This window comes from Ranitomeya variabilis, chromosome 2, assembly GCF_051348905.1.
Source record: "Ranitomeya variabilis isolate aRanVar5 chromosome 2, aRanVar5.hap1, whole genome shotgun sequence".
Taxonomy (NCBI): Eukaryota; Metazoa; Chordata; class Amphibia; order Anura; family Dendrobatidae; genus Ranitomeya; species Ranitomeya variabilis.
The window spans coordinates 802,156,253-802,173,797 of record NC_135233.1 but is presented as its reverse complement, the minus strand read 5'-3'; the positions used below and the strand labels follow the sequence as shown (position 1 = coordinate 802,173,797).

The 17,545-nt window shown below is 42.7% G+C and overlaps 1 protein-coding gene across 29 annotated transcripts in view; it reads left to right on the top strand.

Annotated features, from left to right (window-relative positions):
* Positions 1-17,545, top strand: part of RIMS1 (regulating synaptic membrane exocytosis 1) — a 535,376-nt gene that overhangs the window by 236,682 nt on the left and 281,149 nt on the right. For all 29 annotated transcript variants that reach the window (XM_077289909.1, XM_077289904.1, XM_077289921.1 and 26 more), the window contains 2 exons: positions 3,460-3,572; positions 11,849-11,979. In XM_077289909.1, the coding sequence (XP_077146024.1) occupies positions 3,460-3,572; positions 11,849-11,979 (244 nt within the window). The remainder of the gene's footprint in view (positions 1-3,459; positions 3,573-11,848; positions 11,980-17,545) is intronic.

Here is a 17,545-nt window from a genome sequence, read left to right as displayed (position 1 = left end):
GACCATACGGAGAACCCTTGTGCGACTCTCGGCAGGGAGACTCAGACCAATTTTCCATACGTTTAGTGTGACGCTGACCTAACACAGCATATCTGTGGCTGAGAATCCACACAGAAACAGCGACAATCACAAGTAGGGAACAGATGTTTTGTTCAGAAATGTCTGCAACAAATTTGCCTTATGAATATTCCCTAAAGGGGAAATAGTGTCAACAAAATCTGCATCTTTAATCCCCTAACAACTGCCGATACGCCTTTTAATGGCAGCAGTTCCTTAACTTATGCCTCAGCACCGCTTTTTAAAGTAAGCATATAGCGCCCCCCAGCGTCAGAACTTCTCCGGAGTCTTGGCTACCGGGGATAGCTGAGACCCCAAAGAACATGATTCAGGTTGGTTTTTACCGACCCCAGTGTTGCCATCGCCGTTATTAACAGAATTGCTCCAATTTCCCATTTAATTTCTCTCTCCTCTGATGTGATCACACATCAGAGGAGAGAGAAATGGAGTCCCCCAATACCACCCGGTACCTGCAGTGTCCCTGCATCCCCCATGAAGTCCCCATGACGGCAGCATCTTCTTCCAGGAAGAAAATGGCGGGCTCATGCTCAGTGCTCCTGCCGATATTTGCCGGCCGGCACCCAGCAACAGTAGGACATTTTTCCTATTGGTTCATTTTGATCACTGTGATTGACCCTGTCACAGTGATCAAAATAACAAATACAATGTAAATCAAACCCCCCTTTATTACCCCCTTAGTTAGGTAAAAATAATAAAATAAAAAAAAATATTTATTTCCATTTTTCCATTATGGTTAGAGTTGGGCTAAAGCTAGGGTTGGGCTAAAGTCAGGGTTGGGCTAAAGTTAAGGTTGGGCTAAAGTTAGGGTTGGGCTAGGGTTAGAGTTGTGGTTATGGTTGGGATTAAGGTTAGGTTGGGATTAGGGTTAGGGGTGTGTTAGGGTTAGGTTTGTGGTTAGGGTTGGGATTAGAGTTAGGGGTGTGTTGGGGTTAGGGTTGTGGTTAGGGTTATAGTTAGGGTTGGGATTAGGGTTAGGGGTGTGTTGGAGTTAGAATTGGGTGTTTTCACTGTCTAGGTACATCAGGGGGTCTCCAAATGCGATATGGCGCCACCATTGATGCCAGCCAATTTTGCGTTCAAAAAGACAAATGGTGCTCTCTCCCTTCTAAGCCCTGCCATGCACCCAAACAGTGGCTTTCCCCCACATATGGTGTATCGGCGTACTCAGGAGAAATTGCACAACACATTTTGTGGTCCATTTTCTCCTGATACACTAAATTTTTTGTGAAAAAAGTAAAATGTTCATTTTTTCCTTCCACATTGCTTTAGTTCTCGTGCAGCACCTGAAGGGTTAATAAAGTACTTGAATGTGGTTTTGCGCACCTTGAGGGGTGCAGTTTTTAGAATGGTGTCACTTTTGGGTATTTTCTGTTATATTGACCCCCCAAACTCACTTCAAATGGGAGGTGGTCCCTAAAAAATAGTTTTGTAAATTTTGTTGGAAAAATGAGAAATTGCTGGCAACTTTTAACCCTTTGTGATGCAGCAATCACTAGCGGGTTGGGGAATACTTGCTTGGCAGCGATATAACACACAGCAAGACCGTATTTTCCTTATCAAAAGTTCATGCCTGGTTTATTATACCTCCATAAACCACGGTAGTGTGTTTGAATATCACAGGACCGACATATAGTCCATTTCAGCTGTGGTTACTTTCATACAGTTCATTATATGCATCAAAGGAACATAACAATCACTGACTTGCCTGTCAGGCACACATCAGACAGTTCCAATAGCAAATACCGTTGCAGTTATAACCCCCCTTGCTGGAGTTACCTTCCTGGAGCTCCTGCTCCACACACTGACCTCCTGTCAGTCCTCTCTCCTGGGTAAGCTGTCTTACTGTGATCACCGTACTTGTGACCAGAACAGGGACCAGAATTCCAGAGCCCTCACGACAGTCCAGACCTGCAGAAGAAACGGTAGCTTCCCCAACGCAGTGCCGTCAGACTCTACTCCATCAGAACTGTGACCATACTCAGTAGAGTCCAAATTCAGGTTCGCTCTGGAGCCAAACCCACACAGTCTGTATTACCTGCTTGACAGTGTTGCAGATTTTCACCGATTGGCATCACATGGGTCCTGACCTCCGGAGAAGCTGCCTTACGGGAATCACCGACTTGCCTGGCAGGCACACATCAGTCAGTTCCAGACCCACGGAAGGACGGTAGCTTTCCCGATCCAGATAGCCGTCACGGTCTCTGCAGGCTCATGTCTCCACCATGTGCTTCCCAGGAAATCCGGTCCACACACAGGACCTTCCAAGCAGAGAGAGACCATGTGACCAAAGCATGGTCACATTATATACTTGTAACCACTCCCGAAGGTGGGAGGTGTGTGTGGTTATTCAGACTCGCCCAGCTCTCCGACTAACCCTGTAAGCCTCCCTTTAAAGCTACACCAATACTTGTGGGACTACAGGTCCCAGAGCAACATTATCAGCTTTCGGTGCAGATGATCTCCTCTGCAGCACGTACCGGCCATTTACAATAATGCCGGACGTTGTCTCACCATCATAGTTATGCCTACGCCTGCCATGCATTCCCATGGCCTCCAAACTCCTCTGTGTGTATTCTGAGGTGAACATGCAGTGCCCCCTAGCTATAACAGGGGTCACTTTTGGGTATTTTCTTTCATATAGACCCCCAAAGTCACTTCAAATGTGAGGTGGTCCCTAAAAAAATGGTTTTGTAAGTTTTGTTGGAAAAATGAGAAGTCGCTGGTCAACTATTAGCCCTTATAATGTCCTAACAACATTTTTTTCCAAAATTGTGCTGATTAAAAGTAGACAGGTGGGAAATGTTTTTTATTAGCTATTTTGTGTGACACCACTCTCTGATTTATGGGTACAAAAATTGAAAGTTTGAAAATTGCAAAATTTTTAATTTGTTTGCCAAATTTCCGTTTTTTCATAAATAAACGCAAGTTATATTGAAGAAATTTTACCACTAACATGAAGTACAATATGTCACAAAAAAACAGTCTCAGAATCAGTGGGATACGTTGAAGCGTTCCAGAGCTATAACTTCATAAAGTGACAGTGGTCAGAATTGTAAAAATTGGCCTGGTCATTAAGTACCAAATTAGCTCTGTCACAAAGTGGTTAAATATATAGATCTCTGCAGATCTCTCCTCTTTTCGTTATAGGGGTGAAATCCGCAACAAAAATCAGCAATAGAAATTGAAATGCTGCAGATTTAAAATGTTGCACAATTTCTGGCTTAAAGTTTATATTCTTGGTTTTCCTTCTTACTGTGTAATTACATATTTAACACCAGTGTAAGTCGATGTATCCTTATTTTTTCAGCTGCTTATCATTTTTAGTGGCTATGTGCAGTTGAGTTTTTTTGTGCCAATCAATTAATGCACTTTTTATTTAAGGTTCTAGTTCCTTTGAATCTCAGAAGATGGATAGGCCTTCAATTTCTGTTATATCTCCAACTAGTCCTGGAGCTCTTAAAGATGCACCTCAGGTCTTGCCAGGACAGCTGTCTGTAAGTATTTCACGTTACAGCTGGATACAATCTTTAATTTTGTGACCAGGGAATGCTTTATAAAGATGTGAGATTATGGCAGGAGAACAGCAACACCATCAAAAAGTTTTACCAGAATCGGAATTCATAGAATAGGACACCCTGTGACCCCGAAAAATTGAGCTCTGCAGCCCTGTCTAGAACAGAGATGCACATGGTCGACTCCTGCTCCATTCATTGTCTATAGAAGTGCCGAGTACAGCTCTCCTCTATTTCCAGCAGTCCCATAGACAATGAATGGAATAGAGAGAGCAAACACATCTCAGCTCCATTTAAGTACAGTGACTTGTAAAAGTTTAGGCACCCCTGGTCAAAATTACTATTATGAACAGTTAAGCAAGTTGAAGATTAAATGATCTCTAAAAGGCCTACAGTTAAAGATGACCTTTTTCTTTGTATTTTAGGCAAAATAAATATATTTTCACGCTTTACATTTTAAAAATTGCAAAAAGAAAAATGGGCCGATGCAAAAATTTGTGCACCCCTGGAGATTTGTGTGCTCAGATAACTTTAACACCTCAATCAGCCTGTTAGGGTTATGGCTTGTTCACTATCATTGTTGGGAAAGGCCAGGTCATGCAAATTACCCAGCTTTATAAAACCCTAGCCTCCTTCAACCTTGTGCCAAAAAAACGGCAGCAATGGGTTCTTGTAAGCAACTGCTTAGCACTCTGAAAATGAAAATGGTGGCAGACCACAAAGCAGGAGAAGGCTATAAGAAGATAGCAATGTGTTTTCAAGTTGCCCTTCAGTTCGAAATGTAATTAAGATATAGCAGTTAACAGGAACAGTAGAGGTCAAGATAGGGTATGGAAGATCAAGCAAAAATTTCAGTGAGAGCTTCTCGTAGGATTGCTATAGAGAAAAATCAGAACCCTGCTTCACTGCAAAAGACCTTCAGAAAAATTTAGCAAACTCTGGAGTTATGGTACATTGATCTATTGTTCAGAGATACTTACACAAATATGGCTTCATGGAAGAGTCATCACAAGAAAACCGCTCCTGCGTCTTCACCATAAAATTCAACATCAGAATTATGCAAAAGAACATATAAACAAGCTTGATGTATTTTGGAAACAAGTCCTGTGGGGACCGATGAGGTTAACATAGAACGCTTTAGCCACAATGATCAAAGGTATGTGTAGAGAAAAAAAAGGGCACAGAATTTCAGGAAAAGAACATCTCACCAGGCATTACGCATGGAGATGGATCATTCCTGTTTTGGAGTTGTGTTGCAGTTAATGACAGTGGGAACATTTCACAGGTAGAGGGAAGAATGGATTCAATGAAATTTCAACAAAATTCTTGATGCAAACAACACCATCTGTAAAAAGCTGAAACTGAAAAGAGGATGGCTTCTACAAATGGATAATGATCCTAAACACATGTCAAAATCCACAATAGATTACCTCAAAAGACAGAAGCTGAAGGTTTTACAATGGCCCTCACAGTCCCCTGATCTGGACATCATTGAAAATCTGTGGCTTTACCTCAAAAAAACAGTGTATGCAAGACGACCCAGGAATCTCACAGAACAGTAAGAATTTTCCAAAGATGAATGGATAAATATCCCTCAAACAATTGATATGAAAGACTCTTAGTTGTCTAAAGAAAGCGTTTACAAGCTGTGATACTTTCATAGAGGCTGCTACTAAGTACTAACCTATGCAGGGTGCCCACATTTTTGCATTGGCCCATTTTCCTTTTTGTAATTTTTAAAGGTGACATTTAAAGATGACTGTACTGCAAAGAAAAAGTTAAAAAGAGACACACCTGTGATACATGTTTGTTCACAGGTGTGCCTCTTTTTAACTTTTTCTTTGCAGGATGCTGTGGTTGCAGAAGATTTTGTACTGTAAATTTCACCTTCCATACTATACATAAAGTTAAAGGTGTTTGTACTTTAAATGTCACCTGCTATACCATGCATAAGATTCTACATATGTCTTCTACCTAGGAAAAATACCAATTGGGCATTAAAGGGAATCTGTCACCAGATTTTTGCTCATTCCAGGGATGTGTCCTTATTGGACTTCTTGCTGCAGTTTTGATAAAATCCCTGTTTTATCAGCTACAAATTTACCAGTTCTCTGACTGCTGAGTTCTTTACATCCCCGCCTACATCACTAATTGGCTGCTTTCTGTGTACACTGTGCATAGGCAGAAAGCTACCAATCAATGGTGGGGGCGTGGTTATACAGTGCTCATGAATATGGAGGACAGCCTGGCAGCATGTTTATTCGTCCTCTAGTTATAATCTCTTGCTTATAAAAATTGTGATTTTATCAAAACTACAGCAAGCAGCCCAGTAAGTGACACATCGCTGGAATAAGAGTCTTTGTCTTGTCCTTTAAATGGAGCTGATTCACAATAAAAACCTTGTGCCATCCTAAGTTTCATAACAAAAGGGTCTGGTGACCTGCTTGCTCGTAGATTAGCAGTGTGTAGTTTGTGCAGAGTAGAGACACTGATGTCTGGGATGGAGAATGGCGCACTAGGATGTGCTGTATGAACTCCATAGAAGTCGTGGGATGAGACTTTCACCCTTGTGCTCTGTGCCCTAGGTCCTGAGGTGATGCTTCTAAATTATAAATAGTTATATATCTTATTATATACTTACCTTGTAATGTCTTCACATCCTGTTCCGTCCAGATGTGTCCGGATCTCCGAATTCCAAGCAGCGGAAGTTCACCGACCGTCGGCGGAACACCGTCACACCACACACACACACACACACAAACACACACTGTATATACGGTATGCACCACACACACACACTGTATACGCCGTACGCACAACACACACACACTGTTTACGCCGTATGCACCACACACGCAAACACACTGTATATGCCGTACGCACCACACACACACACACACACACACACACACACACACACACACACTGAATACGTCGTATGCAGCCTCTTGCACGGTACCACTAGCGGAACACCGTTGCGAACATGCCGCCGTGGGGATCAGCCGAATGATTCACTGACCGCCGCCATCTTTGTACAGGAGGAGCACATACGCAGTTTTTATGTGACCGCGCAGGCGCAGTGAATCGGCTGATCCCGGTGGCAGATGCGCGGCGTGTCTACAGGCAGAGGAAGCTGGTCACATTAAAGGGGTTTTCCCACAAACGAAAGTTCATTTTAAAAATTGTCTGTGTCTGACCGTGTACGGCGCATACCACATCTCCTGGGCAGGGGAGAAAGCTAAAAACAATACTGACATTACAGTAGGAGATCGCAGAAGATTCATTTTGTGAGGGAAAATATTTCACTGACTGTTTTTAAACAATATTTTACCTCACAAAATTTATCATCTGTGATCTCCTGCTGTAATGTCAGTATTGTCTTTTGCTACCTGGAGCTGGATAGCACATGGTTTAGACAGGTCATAGAAGAGAGCCCAGATGGGAGTCAGCACATGGGGAAAGAGAGAGTGGATAGGTGGGTGAGCACATGAGGGGGAGAGATTCTGAACGCTGCAAAGCCTGCCCCCATCTACTATATAATTGTCTAAGGCCTCTTTCACACTTCAGTTGTTTGGCGTCAGTCTAAAACCGTCATTTTCCTCAAAAAACGGATCCGTTTTTTTTTCCGACGGATCCGTTTTTTTCCCCATAGACTTGCATTAGCGACGGATTGTGACGGATGGTTGTCCGTTCCATCCGTCATGCGACGGATCCGTCAAAATTTAGCGGACGTCATCTAGACATTGACGGTCATTGCAACGTTTTTTGTCTCCGTTGAAATGACGGATCGCGACGGATCCGTCGCGTCCGTCATTCCATAGAATGGCCACCTATGGGCGACGGATCCGTCGCAACCGTTATTTCGACGGATCCGTCGCCCCAATCCGTTTTTTCAATTTTTTTCAATTGCGCATGCTCCAAAAAGTATATACAACCCCCGAGTAACGGATCCGTCAAAAAAACGGATCCGTTACATCCGTTTTTTCAACAATTGTGACGGATCCGTCGATCCGTCACTTTGTCGGAAGTGACTGACGCCAAACGACTGAAGTGTGAAAGAAGCCTAAGGGTCACTTCCGTCTGTCTGTCCTTCTGTCTGTCTTTCTGTCATGGATATTCATTGGTCGCAGCCTCTGTCTGTCATGGAATCCAAGTCGCTGATTGGTCGTGGCAAAACAGCCATGACCAATCAGCGACGGGCAAAGTCCGGCGGAAAAATGGCCGCTCCTTCCTCCCCGCAGTCAGTGCCCGCTCCGTAGTTCCCTCCAGTCTGCCCTCTCACAGGGTTAATGGCAGCGGTAACAGACCGCGTTATGCCGCGGTGTAATGCACTCCGTTACCGCTGCTATTAACCCTGTGTGACCAACTTTTTACTATTCATGCTGCCTATGCAGCATGAATAGTAAAATGATCTAATGTTAAAAATAATAAAAAAAATAAAAAATCATTATATACTCACCGTCCGTCGGCCCCTGGATCGACAACAGGCCTTTCCCGCTCGCGACGCTCCGGTAACCGGTCCATGCTGCGATCTCGCGAGATGATGACGTAGCGGTCTCGCGAGACCGCTACGTCATCATCTCGCGAGACCGCAATGCGCTCTTGAGACCGAAGCGCACGAGCAGCGTCGGTAACCTCTTCGCTTGGATGCGGGGGCTCCGGAAGGTGAGTATACTGTATAACTATTTTTTATTTTATTTCTTTTTTTTTAACAGGGATATGATGCCTACATTGCTATATACTACGTGGGCTGGGCAATATACTACATGGGCTGGGCAATATACTACGTGGCTGGGCAATATACTACATGGGCTGTGCTATATACTACGTGGCTGGGCAATATTCTACGTGGGCTGGGCAATATACTACATGGGCTGTGCTATATACTACGTGGCTGGGCAATATACTACGTGACTATACAATGTGGGCTGCGCAATATACAACATGGACTGCGCAATATACTACGTGGACTGCGCAATATACTACGTGGGCTGTGCAATATACAACGTGGGCTGCGCAATATACAACGTGGGCTGCGCAATATACAACATGGGCTGCGCAATATACAACGTGGGCTGCGCAATATACTACGTGGGCTGCTCAATATACTACGTGGGCTGCGCAATGTACAACGTGGGCTGTGCAATGTACAACGTGGGCTGCGCAATGTACAACGTGGGCTGCGCAATGTACAACGTGGGCTGCGCAATGTACTACGTGGGCTGCGCAATGTACTACGTGGGCTGCACAATGTACTACGTGGGCTGCGCAATATACAACATGGGATGGGCTGCGCAATATACTACGTGGGCTGCGCATTATACTACGTGGGCTGCGCAATGTACAACGTGGGCTGCGCAATGTACTGCGTGGGCTGCGCAATGTACTGCGTGGACTGTGCAGTGTACTGCGTGGCTGTGCAATATACCACGTGGGCTGTGCTATACACTACGCATACATATTCTAGAATACCCGATGCGTTAGAATCGGGCCACCATCTAGTCGTGACATAACCGCCCTCCCGATGCAATAGCATCGGGCATCCATCTAGTACATTTATAAACCTATCCATGTCTGAATGATATTCACTCAGGTAGAAATATCCTGGAATTTCTTTTTTTATCTGCCATGTAATCTATTCCCATAATGCTTATATTAGCTCCATAAAGTAACTTGTACATTACAGGCCACCGCTGCCTGTAGGAGAAAGGTTTTTCCTGCTGTGCCTTATTCTTCACTTTGTAACGGACCTTACAGCATCCTGGGGATCTCTGTGCCGAAGGACCAGGCTGTCTACAAAGGTTCCCATGGCCTTTATGATCAACACAAAATGATTGGAATTACAAGCAGCTACAATCATCTGCCTTTGACTTTCCTTGTAAAAGGACGTAATCCTTAATGTGTGCGATACTTTGCATTATTGAATCGTTTGTCAGGTAGGAAAGAAAGGCTCCTGACACTTTGTAGGGGTGAATAAAAGACTGTTCACAATGGACAGTGCTTCAAAATAGGGACACTTTTTCTACACATTATTTTTCATAAAAACAGCTCCAGGATCATTTCCTAGAATTAAAGGAGTTGTCTTTTAATTAATCGTAAGTTCGTAACCTATCCACAGGAGAAATGAGACATGTTTGATCTCTGCTGCTGAGACATCCACGTGTGAGTTCTGTAGCAGCGAGAATGTGCAACCACCAATCCTATGGAGAATGAATGGAGCAGTGGTTGCACAGATTCGCTACCGCTCCGTTCACACAGGGACTATGAGCCTCCTGCTCTAGTGGTTGATGGGGGTCCCAGCTGTCAAACCAAAAGCAGTTATACATTTATCCCTTATACGTTTACATAGCTACATCGGTTGATAGAAGACTTAGGTCCATCAAGTTCAACCTTTCTCCACCAATTATACATTTTGTCATTAAATTATCTATGACCCACAATGCCATCTTTGCTGAGGAAATCATCCAGCTCTTTTTTAAAAGCTATTATAGTGTCTGCCATTACTACCTCTTGTGGTCGGGCATTCCACAGTCTGACTGCTCTAACTGTAAAGAACCCTTTCTTATTGAGCTGCCGGCATCGCCTTTCTTCCACTTGTAATGAGTGCCACATGGTCCTTAGTATGGTCTTTGGAAGGAATAAATCTTGCACCAGTCCTTTTTACTGACCACACATGCATTTATATGTATAAATGAGATCCCATTTGAGACATCTTTTTTCTTAGCTAAATAAGCCCGACTTTCCAACCTCTCGTTTTGTTTATTAGAAATCATTTTCACCCCTTAGCAACAGCCACCAGACATATTCCACTGTTGTATGCAATCACTACATGATGCAGTCTCAGGAGCTGAGTCCACTCTTTACATCATGAGTGCTGGCTGTATTATATAGCCAGCTCTAGAGAATAACTGATTATCAGGGCTAGCACTAGCTCTATTTTCTTAAATGCTGCTGTTAAAGAAGCACTCCTCCCATCAAAGTTTTTATCCTCTTAATATATTGCAGTCATCCTATTATATAGCACTGTGAGCTTACAATTGCTCATTTGTTTTCGGCGGGTAGGGGTGGAGCTCTGGGTCAGGAGTTGAAGAGGGAATGATAAATGCAGGGTAAGAGACTTCCTGTTTCTACATAGAGCAGAGAAAAGAGAAGTACCGTATTTACTGGGTATGGATTTAATAAAAAATGTGAAAAACATAAAAAAAACACTTTTAAAAACTTTAAATTATCTGTTTTTTACCCTAAATGTACATAGCAAAATGTAAAAATTAAAAAGTAACATATTTCGTATTGCCTCATAATTGCCCAAACTAATAAAATTTAAAAATATTTATTCCATATAATGAATGTCAAAACAGAAAAAAAAATGAAATGTGATGAGAAAATAAAGTTCTGGCACAAGGAAAAGAGATGGAAATGAAAAATTATCCAGTATCCAAAGGGTTGAAAGCTACTTGTAATGATAGATGTGATTCCTGTGACGTTAGTCGCTACTCACAAATAAGCTGTGAGGCTGAGTAGTCAAGAGGTCCGAGGTCAAAAGCCAATAGAGTACGTCATAGACAAAGGGGTGAGACAAAGGCTATGTCATGAAACGAATGAATGGTCAAGGTAAATCCAAGGTCAAGCAACAAAGATCAGAATACCAGACAAGGATCATAGAGCAAGCACACACCTCATTAGCAAACCTACAATTGGCAGCAATTAAAGGCAGAGAGCTGATATAACCAGGTAATTACTCTGGACAATAGACACATGGATGAAGCCCCAGCACACCCTGGTCCTGAATGGGTGGCTAAGCTGTCACTTCAGATACTGACAGCTCAGCACACCCCATTCCTAGATTGGACGGCTGAACTTTCATTTACTGCGTCCAGACACTCAGATAGGAGGAACATGACAATTCCTCTTTGTGCCACTTGTACCACAAAATGTGAATATGGCCTTACAATTTCAATTCTTTTTAAACTGTCTTTCCCATGCACTTTAGATTACTATATTTCAGATGGGACATTGCTGGAGGTGGAGATATTGGTATAATAAGGACAATTTATTGCCCATTGCAACCAATTAGATCTCTTCTTACATTGGGAAACATGCTTTATAAAAACTGAATTTTGGCATCTGATTGTGGAAAGCACTATTAGTAGGACAGTTTTATGCATGATGGAAGATCGGTGTTCAGTCTAATGGAACACTGTGTATATAATTAGGGTACTGTTATTACACTTTTACTAATTCTATTTCATTTGCTGTAGGTAAAATTATTGTATGATAAAGTAGAACATCATCTAATAGTCACTGTGCTACAAGCAATAGATCTCCCACCGAGGCCAGATGGACGCCCCAGGAATCCCTATGTAAAAATGTATTTTCTTCCGGATAGAAGGTAAAGTGCTGCCCAGATATTGTTTCTATATAGTTATGGCCGAACCCCTGGATGTTCGGATCAAGCGGGTTCGGTTGAACATTTAAAAAAAAAGATTGGTTCGAGTACCAGAATAATACCCAAATCCGGACCTCATTTAGATGGATGAGGGATCCGAACTTCCGTTGTTTTCCACTCTGTCATCTGCATGACAGCACGGCAAACACTGTCTCTGATAGGCAGTAACATTATAACCAGCGGTCGGAGAGCTGCGGTTCCCACGCAGTCATCTGGTGGGAAGAGCCAAGCAAAGCGCCAGAAGTGGCGCATCTAATAGGTGCATCTTTTTTGGGGTGGCTGTGGGCTGTTATTTTTAGTCAGGGGGACCAATATCCATGGCCCCTTACCAACCTGAGAATACCAGCCCCCAGCTGTGTGCTTTAGCTTGGCTGGTTGTCAAAAGTGGGGGGACCCCATGCCGTTTTTTAAAATTATTTATTTCAGTAATTAAAATAAAAATGGCGCTGGGACCCCTATAGTCTTGATAACCAGCCATGATAAAGCTGACAGCTGAAGGGTTCCAGTCAGCAGCTGTCAGTATTGCCATGCTTATTATAAAAAATAGATAAGGGGGAACCCACACTGTTTTTTTATATTTATTTATTTATAGCACAGGCGCCGGTTGATGAATACTCCCATCAGCCGCCGCTTGCAGCAGGCATAGACTGATGGGAGTAGTACTGTCTCATCAGCCAATGCCTCTGTGACCGGAGGTAAACATTTTACCACTGGTCATAGCTGCTGCCACTCTGACCGGCGGTAATGATCTGACCGCCAATCAGAGCCACTGGTGTTTCTCACGCAGCCATGCTGGTGACAGCGTGGGAAACACCCAATGTTCATTGTCCTGAACCTGAACAGTAAGGCCGGCGTCACACTAGGGGTATGAAAATACGGTCAGCTTTTTTACGGCCGTAATACGCAGTAATTGTCCCAAAACACTGTTCCGTATTCAATGCGAGGATACGATTTTTACGCACAAATTTATCCGTGTGTCATCCGTATGGCATCCGTATGGCTTCCGTACGGCGTTTTTTTCTCGCAGGCTTGCAAAATGGACATATCATGGATCCATGATCCATCGGCTCAAATATTCTAAAAAACATATATACAGTATATATATATATATATATATATATACAGTGGGGCAAAAAAGTATTTAGTCATTCAGCAATAGTGCAAGTTCCACCACTTAAAAAGATGAGAGGCGTCTGTAATTTACATCATAGGTAGACCTCAACTATGGGAGACAAACTGAGAAATAAAAATCCAGAAAATCACATTGTCTGTTTTTTTATCATTTTATTTGCATATTATGGTGGAAAATAAGTATTTGGTCAGAAACAAACAATCAAGATTTCTGGCTCTCACAGACCTGTAACTTCTTCTTTAAGAGTCTCCTCTTTCCTCCACTCATTACCTGTAGTAATGGCACCTGTTTAAACTTGTTATCAGTATAAAAAGACACCTGTGCACACCCTCAAACAGTCTTACTCCAAACTCCACTATGGTGAAGACCAAAGAGCTGTCAAAGGACACCAGAAACAAAATTGTAGCCCTGCACCAGGCTGGGAAGACTGAATCTGCAATAGCCAACCAGCTTGGAGTGAAGAAATCAACAGTGGGAGCAATAATTAGAAAATGGAAGACATTCAAGACCACTGATAATCTCCCTCGATCTGGGGCTCCACGCAAAATCCCACCCCGTGGGGTCAGAATGATCACAAGAACGGTGAGCAAAAATCCCAGAACCACGCGGGGGGACCTAGTGAATGAACTGCAGAGAGCTGGGACCAATGTAACAAGGCCTACCATAAGTAACACACTACGCCACCATGGACTCAGATCCTGCAATGCCAGACGTGTCCCACTGCTTAAGCCAGTACATGTCCGGGCCCGTCTGAAGTTTGCTAGAGAGCATTTGGATGATCCGGAGGAGTTTTGCGAGAATGTCCTATGGTCTGATGAAACCAAACTGGAACTGTTTGGTAGAAACACAACTTGTCGTGTTTGGAGGAAAAAGAATACTGAGTTGCATCCATCAAACACCATACCTACTGTAAAGCATGGTGGTGGAAACATCATGCTTTGGGGCTGTTTCTCTGCAAAGGGGCCAGGACGACTGATCCGGGTACATGAAAGAATGAATGGGGCCATGTATCGTGAGATTTTGAGTGCAAACCTCCTTCCATCAGCAAGGGCATTGAAGATGAAACGTGGCTGGGTCTTTCAACATGACAATGATCCAAAGCACACCGCCAGGGCAACGAAGGAGTGGCTTCGTAAGAAGCATTTCAAGGTCCTGGAGTGGCCTAGCCAGTCTCCAGATCTCAACCCTATAGAAAACCTTTGGAGGGAGTTGAAAGTCCGTGTTGCCAAGCGAAAAGCCAAAAACATCACTGCTCTAGAGGAGATCTGCATGGAGGAATGGGCCAACATACCAACAACAGTGTGTGGCAACCTTGTGAAGACTTACAGAAAACGTTTGACCTCTGTCATTGCCAACAAAGGATATATTACAAAGTATTGAGATGAAATTTTGTTTCTGACCAAATACTTATTTGCCACCATAATATGCAAATAAAATGATAAAAAAACAGACAATGTGATTTTCTGGATTTTTTTGTCTCAGTTTGTCTCCCATAGTTGAGGTCTACCTATGATGTAAATTACAGACGCCTCTCATCTTTTAAAGTGGTGGAACTTGCACTATTGCTGAAGGACTAAATACTTTTTTGCCCCACTGTATATATATTTATATATATGTCAGTGAGACACACACACATATATATATATATATTTATATTTAATTCAGCGCTAGATAGCAGAAAAGCCGGTAATTCAATTGCCGGCTTTTGCTATCTCCTTCACAAACCCAACAGGATATGAGACATGGTTTACATACAGTAAACCATCTCATATCCCTTCTTTTATTACATATTCCTCTTTACTAATGTAACAAGTGTCTCTGTGTAAAATTTGGGGTCTCTAGCTATTAACTTAAAGGGTTAAATCCCGGAAAAAATTGGCGTGGGCTCCCGCGCAATTTTCTCCGCCGGAGTGGGAAAGCCAGTGACTGAGGGCAGATATTAATAGCCTAGAGAGGGACCATGGCTATAGGACCCCCCCCCCCCCCCCGGCTAAAAACATCTGCCCCCAGCCACCCCAGAAAAGGCACATCTGGAAGATGCGCCTATATTCTGGCACTTAGCCTCTCTCTTCCCACTCCCCTGTAGCAGTGGGATATGGGGTAATGAAGGGTTAATGTCACCTTGCTATTGTAAGGTGACATTAAGCCAGGTTAATAATGGAGAGGCGTCAATTATTACACCTCTCCATTATTAATCCAATAGTAAGAAATGGTTAATAAAACACACACACATTATTAAAAAGTATTTTAATGAAATAAAGACACATGGTGTTTTATTATTTTATTATACTCTTAATCCACCTGAAGACCCTTGTCACCTGAAATAAAGTTAAACAAATCAAACAACAATATTCCTTACCTTCCGTCGTTCAGTCTTGTCCCACGCTGTAAATCCATCTGAAGGGGTTAAATCATTTTACACCCAGGAGCTCTGCTAATGCAGTTGTGCTCCTGTCTGTAAAACTTGGTGAATGAATGGAGTGCAGGGGAATGTACTGTAGTTACCTGGAGTCGCGGTGCTGCTACAAAGGCAAATAAAATAATGGGACGCATTAAAAGAGGCATAGATGCTCATGAGGAGAACATAATTTTACCTCTATACAAGTCACTAGTTCGACCACACTTAGAATACTATGCACAGTTCTGGTCTCCGGTGTATAAGAAAGACATAGCTGAACTGGAGCGGGTGCAAAGAGCGACCAAGGTTATTAGAGGACTGGGGGGTCTGGGTCTGCAATACCAAGATAGGTTATTACACTTGGGGCTATTTAGTTTGGAAAAATGAAGGCTAAGGGGTGATCTTATGTTAATGTATAAATATATGAGGGGACAGTACAAAGACCTTTCTGATGATCTTTTTAATCATAGACCGGTGACAGGGACAAGGGGGCATCCTCTACGTCTGGAGGAAAGAAGGTTTAAGCATAATAACAGACGCGGATTCTTTACTGTAAGAGCAGTGAGACTATGGAACTCTCTGCCGTATGATGTTGTAATGAGTGATTCATTACTTAAATTTAAGAGGGGACTGGATACCTTTCTGGAAAAGTATAATGTTACAGGGTATATACACTAGATTCCTTGATAGGGCGTTGATCCAGGGAACTAGTCTGATTGCCATATGTGGAGTCGGGAAGGAATTTTTTTCCCCAAGGTGGAGCTTACTCATTGCCACATGGTTTTTTTTTGCCTTCCTCTGGATCAACATGTTAGGGCATGTTAGGTTAGGCTATGGGTTGAACTAGATGGACTTAAAGTCTTCCTTCAACCTTAATAACTATGTAACTATGTAACTATGATGCGCCCTCTGCTGGATGAACTCATATGAACTCGAGCCGGAGAACTTTTCAGAATATTTTCCCAGGCTCGAGTTCATATGAGTTCATCCTGCAGAGGGCGCATAACCGCGACTCGAGGTAACTACAGCACATTCCCCTGCACTCCATTCATTCACCAAGTTTTACAGACAGGAGCACAGCTGCATTAGCAGAGCTCCTGGGTGTAAAATGATTTAACCCCTTCAGATGGATTTACAGCGTGGGACAAGACTGAACGACGGAAGTTATGGAATATTGTTGTTTGATTTGTTTAACTTTATTTCAGGTGACAAGGGTCTTCAGGTGGATTAAGAGTATAATAAAATATTAAAACACCATGTGTCTTTATTTCATTAAAATACTTTTTAATAATGTGTGTGTGTTTTATTAACCATTTCGTACTATTGGATTAATAATGGATAGGTGTCATAATTGACGCCTCTCCATTATTAACCTGGCTTAATGTCACCTTACAATAGCAAGGTGACATTAACCCTTCATTACCCCATATCCCACCACTACAGGGGAGTGGGAAGAGAGAGGCTAAGTGCCAGAATAGGCACATCTTCCAGATGTACCTTTTCTGGGGTGGCTGGGGGCAGATATCTTTAGCCAGGGGGGGTCCTATAGCCATGGTACCTCCCTAGGCTATTAACATCTGCCCTCTGTCACTGGCTTTCCCACGCTGGCGGAGAAAATTGCGCGGGAGCCCATGCCAATTTTTTCCGGGATTTAACCCTTTAATTTAATAGCTAGAGACCCCAAATTTACCCAGAGACACTTGTTACATTAGTAAAGAGGAATATGTAATAAAAGAAGGGATATGAGATGGTTTACTGTATGTAAACCATGTCTCATATCCTGTTGGGTTTGTGAAGGACATAGCAAAAGCCGGCAATTGAATTACCGGCTTTTCTGCTATCTAGCCTTGAATTAAATATAAATATGTATATATATGTGTCTCACTGACATATAGATATATATATATATATATATATATATATATATATATATACATATTCTATGTGTACACATTTATTCTACCTATTCTATTCTGTCA